The sequence below is a fragment of the Sinocyclocheilus anshuiensis genome, unplaced genomic scaffold (assembly GCF_001515605.1).
Source record: "Sinocyclocheilus anshuiensis isolate Anshui unplaced genomic scaffold, SAMN03320099.WGS_v1.1 scaffold110, whole genome shotgun sequence".
Lineage (NCBI taxonomy): Eukaryota > Metazoa > Chordata > Actinopteri > Cypriniformes > Cyprinidae > Sinocyclocheilus > Sinocyclocheilus anshuiensis.
Genome location: NW_015544155.1, coordinates 322,589 through 332,876, shown reverse-complemented (window position 1 = coordinate 332,876; position 10,288 = coordinate 322,589). Strand labels below are relative to the sequence as shown.

Sequence of the window (10,288 nt, the reverse complement as noted above, 5' to 3'; positions counted from 1 at the left end):
TGGCTTTTTTGGCGTATACTTCCTTTTTATTATTATTATTTATTTATGTATGTATTTTTAATTTAATATCTGCTATTTTCTTCTATTATTCCATTAATGCGTGTGATTGACCTATGGCACGTGAAACGTATTATAGGCCACTAATAGTACGGTTCTATGTAGGCTACTTGAAGTGAAGACGCAAAACAAATTAAGTTGAAAACGCACGGTGAATTTCCGATTCTAGCAGTCGGTGGAGTTTTGGTGGAGATTATTCAGTAGGCCAGTATACTTTTCTCCCAAAAACCAAATAAGGGCTCACAAATCAGGTTTATGCGAAGGTTGCTTAAGTGGTAACATTATTCCTCCTGGGACTGGGGAAAAATAGAAGCATGTAACTCTTGCCAAGGAGCCAAAGAAAATGGCGAATAATGGAGAAGTATAGAATTAACCTTATGCTTTCATCCGAGAAAAATAAAAACCTTACTTGGTGTGGAAGTCATCCAGAAATAGATTGGCCTACAGAACAGTGGTAATAAAGAATAAAGCCTAGCCTATCTGATCTTTTCTATTTCCCCTTCTCCCTCTGGTCCTTGTTGGCCATTCATCCAAATGCTGGTATCTTTACAAAAAAAAAATAAAGATAATGCATGAAGGAAGAGGAAGGAGAAGCCACATGACCAGAGACCAGGAGCTAATATATGTGAAATCGATATTTTAACACTGGTTATTGAGTACTGGGACAGAGCTAAAAAGAAAAAAAGAGGAAAAACTAATAAAGAAATAGACGAAAATGTAGCAAGGAATTATATATTAAACATTTTGTGTTTGCATTTGACAGTACACTGAGTAATGGTGAAGGATTCATTTAAGTTGCAGCTTATTATTTATGCAGGATTTACTTGTCACGTCAATAACGAGGAGCAGGCCTCAGATTTGAAGTTAACGAGCTTTATTTTTTTGAGCAGTGAACTGTGTTTCCGAAACTGCTCTGATCAAGCGAGTATTTAGAATTTAGAACTCGTCTATTATCTAAGAAACGGGCGCGTCGATGTGACATTTGACCCTGGCCTTTAAAAATGGTAGATAATAGCCTACATGTTATAGTATCGAATTTTACGTTCTCAAATTCCAGTTTAGCGTATACTATATTTATTTGTAATTATTATAACCATTTCCCGTGTCCACCTATAAGATATTGTTGCCTGTTGATCAGGTGCTGAATTTGTGACTTGGGTGGTGAGATGAGCAAACTCTTAAGAATCTATTCTCTCAGCTGTTGTCTTCTTAAACACATTACTAACCTCCCAAAAGCCAGAAGAGAGTTCATGCACGAATTTCTCATGTTCCCATTGTGCATAAATTACGTAGTCTGAGCGCTTACTACATTCGCTGAGATTGGTGTTACCAGTAGCCTACCAGGCGCCATTTACATTGTTTTTAGCGAATGAAAGATAAACATACAAACCACTCAACATACTGGACTGTGTTAAGCTCCCATATCACGTCCGTTTCACATGTTTTCCGGAATTTTGACGCCAGTTTTATAGATGCATTTTCAATGTTGGTTCAGGTAAATCATGATCCAGGTAGTTCCCGCGTAGCCTACTTTTCATTCGAGAATAAATTAACCTAAATATGGCGTCTACTCTGCATAAGGTCAATTAAGCCATATACTCCTTAATTTGTTAAAATAATACTCTGCTCATAGGCCTATATGCAGACCTGTGCTATACGATTTCATAATTGGTTCATTCCGTGCGTTTTCTTTTTTTGTAAAATGTAAGTGTTTTACATTTAAGCAATACACGTTTATTAACGGAGTAAAACTGTAAAATGGCATGCATTCTAATGACCAAGCTTTCATAAAATGAAAGCCAATTCTCTGCGTGACTCAGGAAAGACCATATAAACATTATAAAAAGAGCAGACAACATGAGACATTGCACCGTAAATTGCAGACAAAGTGCTTTATTGTTTTGAGCAATGCTTATGGAATGGAGTGTATATCGGTTTACATCATAACACATGAGACAGCCACCCTTTGGTTACTCAAAAACAACTTTACAAAAAAACAACAAAAAAAAAACTCATATCTGTGAGTGTGATGCAGATAACCAGCGCTTCCCCATCACTTCTATTACCTTCACTATATAGATTAAAACAGTCACAAACGAGGGGACTTCTTTTTCTTTCAGTAAGCGTGTAAACCTGAATATTCAAATACATCCGTTCGCGGCATTGTGAAGCTTTATCTTACTGTAGCACTTTTCACATTTAGTGAATTTCACGTATATATCGCTGCGTGTGAATCCAGTATCAGAAGCTGAAGCGATGCTCAGATGACACTATCAAAGTCTGCCGCTAAAACGGCCTCTTTTGTCATGCTCATGGGTGGGTTTTTTTTGTTGTTGTGAATATTACAACCAAGAAGACCAGGGTTTGTTTTCATCCCAATGAGAACAATAAAAATGCTTATTTTCCCACTGTGCAATGGTTTCCCAAGGGCACAAGCAGCGCTCAGTTTATTAAGAAAATGAAACACTAACCAAGGACGCTGTAACATTGGTATCGGATAATACTTCCAGATAAAAATGCTTGGAGAAAGCCTGAACACAATTTACAATTAACACTATAACAAGAGCCACACCTACTCATATCAACAAATTCACAATGCACACTCATGTCCAAAAGGCGTTGCACATAGAATTAGCCAGTCAAAGAGAAATGGTGACCTTTTCAGTGTTGTTGTGAACAGAAAATGCAATGTCTTGTATCCGTTTGAAGCAACAGCACATTTTGAAACATCAAAACACACACCAAAAAAACAAACAAAAAACCCCTGAAAATATCTGGATTTTTTTTTTCCAACAACCACCCTAATATTAGAAAATAACATTTGACTTCTGTTTGGAGGGAAAAAAGATTAAAAAATAAGGAATTAATTAATTTGGAGTAAAAAGGCACGACTCTTGCACAGTGTATACATTGAAAACACAGTATAAAGCAGGTATGGGACCATCTTAAAAAATAGACCTGGGGTGGGGGAGGGGGGGTTTAGGGCAAGGGGAAAAAAAAAATATGACCAAGCATGGAATATACACCATCTCTGGACTAAACCAGACTGAACACTAAAAACTTTCTTTCTTTTTTACACGGTACTTGTGTTGTATGATTTACATTCTTCATTTATCAGAACACTTTTACTGAATCACGGAGTGGTGCTTTAAAATTCTGGTGGATTAAAATTCAATGTAAAAACATGTGCAAGTGATCAAAAAGTATAAACCAACATAGGATGAGGAGGCTTTCATCTTTGAATTAGAAAAATGAAGAAACAAATGTTAATCTCTAAGTCATATTACCTGCTTCTAATTCAATGCCATTTACAAAAGTATTCTCCTCTGTTACAGGTATTATGTTTCCCTTGTAAATACCACTGCTGAACCAACAGGATTCCATCAACATTTTGGTTCCATTCATCATGTGCAAAATGTACAACATTTCATCTATTTTGCTGCCAATTTGAACGTTCAAAATTTCGAACAAAACTCACAAGACATACACAATTTCAAACAAAACTAATGTTTTAAAAAAATGAATAAGAAAAAAAAAATACAATAAAGCACCCCTTCCCCAAACCTCCATGGAATACTGAAACACAACACAAATCGGTGTGTCCTGGTACGATGCAAGAGGTAAACTATGTTTTGTCTGTTGAGAACAAGCGTATGCGTGAGAACACGTGAAACGGCAAGGCTGCGTTGAACAGTGCCTCATAGTGCTATCGTTGCAGCTTGTAACAGACCGAGTGATCCTAATAAAAAGTGCAACAGTTTAAGGTGCTGATGGTAATTGAATCATTAATGTAACAGAAATCACTGATGACTGAAGAGAAACCACTGATCCTGCTGCCTCAGTGTCTTCATTCTCCCTCCTGTCAAGTTGCTGCAAAACAAACTCCAAAAAAAAAACAAACCAAAAAAAATACCTACCGGAACCTTCGCCACCGTTTCAAACGCCTCAGAACACTGAAGGAACATGCAAAACAGTCAGATTCAGCTGTCTGTCCACACAAGGCAAGTTAGGGGGCGATGGGTCCTCCTTTTGTAAATGGCTCAAAGAGTGTTTCTGGTTAGTCTGTCCAGATAATGAAGAGGACTGTGCGAGTAAGGAGAGTTAGCAGATGCCGTGGTGTCAAGTGCTTCAGGTGCCTCTCTGCGAAGCTGGAGTAAAGCAGAGTGGGCAGCCAAGGGTTGAGTGAAGTGAGTTCGGCTAGGGATTTGATGAATGATTCAGTGAGAGAACGCATACAGTTCCAATTGAGAAGTTGTGTTTTGGCCTCCTTTTTCAAAGACCTAATTCTACTAACTGAGCCACAGACCATCACATGAGCTCTCTTTCCTCTCTCCGTCCTCTTCCACTTTAAAAGGCAAGAAAAAGATCAAATGGAACAAACAAGATTAAGGGGCATGCACAAGAAAGCAGTAAAAAGCCCTACCCCCCCCAAAAAAAGTTACAACTGTTGTCCTTTTCCATCAGTCTCGTGGTCCCACAAAACAAAAAGACAAATAAATGAAAATCCAAATGTAAACGAATGGTGGTTGTAGCTGCTGTAGGGGTGCACCCCTGTGGCAGAGCAGGCGAGTGAGTGTTCAACACCCCTCTGCTGGCGTCCCTCTTCATCCCTGTGGACTCAGCTCAGCTGCCTCGGACTAGGGCAGAATGGTAGTGATGAAATCATAGAATCTCTTCGAGTACTGCTCTGGGTTCACGGTGGAAATCTCTGCCCCAGCCTAAGATGAAAACAGCATGAGGTCGATGCCTTGATAAAAGCTTTCAGTCATGCATACACTTTAGAGCATGAATGATGAATGAGATGCTTGGGAGAAATTCGCAAAGTAGCCCTCTGTACTGTACTCTTGGTACAAGTTCAAAAATGTAGAGGTAATTCTAGAAGTATTTTTTTTATTATTTGAGAATGTTTCTTCTGCCCAACCCAAACAAGTTTGTATTTTTTATTTTTTTTGCAGAAAAAGAAACTTGTTGATTGACCATATACTGTGCAAAACTGTATATGGTTTAACATCACATTACATGTAATTTCACAGTAAATGACAATTAAATTAATGGTTTTTGGAAGTAAAAACTATGTATTTTTACTTTAATTTATGGTGAACAGTAAAAAGACATGCCCAGAAGTCCCTGTGTGACATCACATATGATTATATTTTATTTAAATAGGCTTGTTTCTTCATATGTTTGTTATCAGTCATGTACATTGTGTTTCGGGTTACATTTTGTGTTATTTAGTTTAGATTTATTGCATTATTTTTAATTATGCGTTTCGTGTTACATTTTCTGTTATTTAGTTTGTCTATTGCATTATTTTTTAATTATGTGTGTTCCGCTGATTGTTTTTTGTCTTTGAGTGTATGACCATGTGCACCGCCTATACATGACTATTGGTCATATTCATCATGTGGCTTTCTGTTTTCCCACCTGTATTATAATGGTAGTTATTGGTACATTTTAAGGTAAAAACAAATTTTGGTATTTTTAAGTACATTGGTATATTAACTTGGTTATTATATAACTTAGTGAAATACATGGTTATAAGTTGTATACAGGCACCAATATACCATGCCATAATACTGGAAACATTTTCACAGTATTTTTACGGTGAACAGTTTTTTAGAGTAAATTTAACAGAATTATTTTACAGTGATATAACTCTGAATATTCAGAAAAATTACATTTAAATGTAAAAGTCAAAGCACTCACCCCATGCTTTACCGTCTTGGCTGCATGAGCAGCCTTTTTCTTGGCATCATAATGCTGAAGGATGTCAATAACAGCCATAAAATAGACCTCCTTTCTGGGAGAATCTGGGGGAAAAAAACTTACATTCATCATTTATGAAAACAGAGCTCACCACAAATTTTCATGATGTGACATATTACAGAAACAGTATACTCAGCAGGAATAAAGTAGGATGGGTCTTAGCTTGTCAATCAAGAAGTGATTGGATTGTGGAAGGAGCCCATTTCGTACCAAAATGGAGGCAGAATGGGATGTTTGACTATAAAAATTATTTTCACCACCTACCTCTCTTGATGACATCATCCAAGGAGGAAACATAACATTTTAATACAAGCTTTTATTTTAAGAATATCATTCATGGATGAATTGTTCACAATAACCACAGGGACATACATTAAAAGAGGAAATGGGGCCAATTTTGATTTCATGCTGACTTTACCTCTTTCCCCGCCAGCATTTTTGATCATTTTCAATAAAATTTCATGGCCCCCAGAATATTTTGTTGTATGAATATCTGAACATATCTGAACACTGAAACTGAAAGCAACATTTTGAGCAAAAACCAAAGAAAAATCACAGTTGGGTCAAAACAACACAATAGCTGGGTTTGTCCCTTTTTAACCCAGCGCTGGGTTATATTTAACCCATATATTTAACCCTAATTTTTTAGAGTGTATATCTGGATCATATTCAATACGATGATCAAAGCAAAGATGCAGTAGATCGCTTCCATCAGCACCCCCCCAAGCTTGCACAGTCATAAACCACTTCCTGGATCTACATTTCACTCCATAACATTAGGCAGATCGATGATCACATTATTTTTCATATGCATCTGCTTATATATGAGATTGCTCGTTTCTGCGTCTTCCTTGCCCTGTGTTTTTGATTGGGAGATTCTGGACTCATTCAGAATCTCCCACAGCGTATAAAAGTAAAACTGCAGAAACCCGGAAAATTCTGTGTTTGTCAGGGAAGCCTTGTCTCAAAAATAACGGAAAATTCCATGAAAGACTTAGTATATATGTTCAAAAGTGTATAAATATATATGCACAGGACCCATTTCAATAAGACGACACACGTTTCCTGCTCCACTCACTGTCATGGCTTTTGATGGCATAGACGTCAATACTGGGGTCGAAGTCTCCCGGTGAGAGTGGTTTAGCGCTGTCCAGAGTGTTACTGGGACTGTCAGGAGGAGTGCCGACAATCCCTCCATCACTCTCTCCTTCCTCTTCTCCCTCATTATCCTCACTCTCCACCTCCTCTTGTTCTGCCCTTTCCACGTCATGGATCCCAACCAGAAGGCTGTAGTCCATCAACTTCAGCAAAGCAAGGAACTAGACAGAGATATGAGGGAGGAAAAAACAGATTGATCATAGAGAGAAAGAGGAAGGGACAAAGTGAGTATTCAAGATAAATGAGTCATTGTATCCGTACCAGGCAGACAGAGTGAAAAAGTGAATTCTTCTAAATCATTTACCTCCACGTCCTTTCGTAGCTTATCAAGGAAGGTCTTCTTACTCTCCTCATCAATGTATATTTTCTGTCCATCGTTGATAAAGTCATTGTCTTTGTACGTGGGGAGTTCTTTAGCCTGGTGGAAAAGAGGGAAACAACATTTAGGGTGCTAAAGATACTTACACTTGCAGACTCGTTTAAGGGCTTCAAAAGAGGTTGATCATTAACATTAAAATGAATTCAGGTCCTGACATGCTGGTCATGTCATGTAATATCACACGGCGCAGCAGGGGGTGCTCTAGATTCATAAGAAAAAACCTGCATGTAGTGTCAAGGGACCCTCAAATGAACAAACCAGGCAATAACCTAACTAGCTGATCTACATTTGTGTTTAGAGATATTCAGAACGGCCTACAAAAGAAATGAGCTTTCATATACAGCATTTATGATTTATGTAACTATAATGCATTGACATCACAAAAATCCGGCACAACTCAATATGAACTCAGCTTTAAGTAATTACTCACTATTCAATAATTAAGTAATACATTTTTATGGCTTGTTTGAACTATTGAAAAGGAATGCAGGTTAAAATATTTCCTCTTGGGTGATTTAAACCACCAGAATGAACCGACTCCAGCAATTCTGTGTAATTAGCTTATTTGGTATCCTTGCTCCAGACTCCAGTAAAAAAAACCTTATTAATGGACTTTAACAACCATTTGCAGATTTCCCAACTTTCAAAAACAAACACACCTATCATATTATTGCGAAATCTTGGTAATAGATAGCAAAAGTGCGCCCTTTTGGTGGGTTGAAAGCAATAGGAATAGGTTTGGTCAAGGAAAGCACCGTAGGTAAACAGATATCTATGGGAGGGCACTGATGAAATGGTTTGCATCCATTAAAGATTAATACACATTCCTTATTTTCTTTAACCTCTACTCTCCAAACACGTCAAATAGCCCAATTTTTTATGAGCTAACCATGTCCTGACAAATAAAATACATCAAATATCCTGTTTCACTCAGAAACGTGTCACATTATTAAAGTAAAATGACTTGCGAATGCCATTTTACTTTAAAAGTGAAGTAATAGACTTGCAAAAAAGGTACAAAAGTGCCACTGGTGCAGTACCCTTCAAAAGGCACTAATATGTAAAGTATTCATATGTAATTTTAAAGTACTAATATGTATCTTTAAGGTATTAATATGGGTGAATAAGGTACAAAGATGTACCTTTTAGTTTTAGTTTTTAGTGTGCCAGCTTCGTACCTTTTATTTCCTTAGAGTGTAGGCAGCCATGGAGCGAAAGGAGAAATTTTTAACCTGCTGGAGGATTGAATTACATAGTATATGCCAGCATAGTTCATTTGTTTCTTAATGCCATGCCAGCTTCTACTGCTATTTTCATGTTGAAAACATTAAAATAGCAGAAAAAAACCCCATTTAAATCTACTAGTTTTATTTACTTAGTTTCAAAGCTGGAGAGTGAACCAACCCCAGGGTAAAAGGCTAAAAGCAGCCTAATGTTAGTGTAATCTATTAACCACGCATTATATCTGTTTAGTCAAGTAGCATATGGATGTCATGTCATAACATATTTTTAAAGGGTTCATATGATGGGATTTCTATTTTTCCTTTTCTTTAGTGTGTTATGTAGCTATTTGTGCATGTAAGATCTGCAGAGTTACAAAGCTCAAAGTCTCCCACAAAAGGATTTATTCTATCTAAAAGAGAAGGCTGATCCAGACTGGGCTAAAACGCCTCACTATGTGGAAATATTTACATAATGCCGCCCAAATGTTCATGCAAAGAAAGAAGGCGTGGTTTCAGAAACAGCAGTAGTGTTGATGCAGCCATGTCAGGGAGACGCTGTGTTTCTGTGCGTAAGCAAAAGCACTTTATTTGGCCTTTCCGAAAGTAGATGCAATGAGGAATCATTGGTTAAGATTTATTTACTACAACAACAGCACAACCCAGATGTTTGAATTTGTGGTATAAACTCATCAGGAGTGAAAAAAGTGACAAAGGTTTGAACCCCCTTCCCCCTTTTTTAATACCATAGGGAAAAAAGTGAAGAGTAAAAACAAGAAAAAAAAAAGTGTGTCACATAAACATCCCCTTTAACTCCTGATGGCAGACCCCAGACAGTAGACAGTATTTTTTTGTTCATTTTTATTTTCAAACACATTTACTATTGCACACTTTTTAGTTAGGTAATTTGAATATATATATAATTTGCCTCAAAATTATTAATATCTTTGCACATTTTTATATAGTAAAATTTATTTTAAAGAACATCTGCGTTTTTTTCTTCTTTTTTTTTTAGTATGTAAGTTTTTGACTCTACTAAAGCATAAAAATACCATAATATGTTAACATATTTGTCTATCTGAAAAACAATGCTACAGTCAGTTATTCTCCTTTGAAAATGTGCGTTCCTGAATGTCGGTGTAACACAGTTTGTAGATCGGGAAGAAGGAGGCGGGAACCGGCGAACATTTGAACAAAACTTTAATAATAAAATAAACACAAAATAGCGCGACAGCCCCTCGCGGACGACTGTCGCGCACAAACAGAACAAAAACACAAAATAAAGTCCAGGCCTGGTCCTCTCTGGTCTTGCACTGTCGTCACTCCTCCTTTTATCCTTCCAGAGCTCCGCCGTGGGACTCGAGACCGGTGAGTGGCACAGGTGTTGTGCATTATCACTTAACTCCACCGGCCTTGCTCCGTTCCCACGGCTCTCGGCCCCGCCCCCACTCGTCACGGTCGGTCTCTGTTTTGGTTTGTGAAACACGGCCACTGCCAGTTTACCCAATTGTATTTCGGCACCCCGGGTTACCAGTTGGCGGAAAACACAGCATATTTAATTTCATTCATCGTCAAGTGTGCGCGTTCCTGTTGGTGTCGTCAATCTGGCAACCTGCTATTGTGCGTCAAGTCTGAGGAGGTGGGGCCGGGTGAAAAAAACCCTCTCCAATATTTTGAATTTGGACTGCAATACCTAGTTCAGCCCTCT

General features: G+C 37.7%; 1 protein-coding gene across 1 annotated transcript in view; it reads right to left on the bottom strand.

The window, feature by feature from the left end:
• Nucleotides 1-2,384: 2,384 nt before the first annotated feature.
• The window catches only part of LOC107695407 (phosphatidylinositol 5-phosphate 4-kinase type-2 alpha), a 59,239-nt gene continuing 51,335 nt past the window's right edge, over nucleotides 2,385-10,288 (bottom strand). Inside the window, exons 7-10 of the mRNA XM_016495291.1 lie at nucleotides 7,286-7,399; nucleotides 6,902-7,142; nucleotides 5,764-5,867; nucleotides 2,385-4,775 (exon numbers count right to left, since the gene is read on the bottom strand). Coding sequence (XP_016350777.1) covers nucleotides 4,695-4,775; nucleotides 5,764-5,867; nucleotides 6,902-7,142; nucleotides 7,286-7,399 — 540 coding nt within the window. The 3' untranslated portion in view covers nucleotides 2,385-4,694. The remainder of the gene's footprint in view (nucleotides 4,776-5,763; nucleotides 5,868-6,901; nucleotides 7,143-7,285; nucleotides 7,400-10,288) is intronic.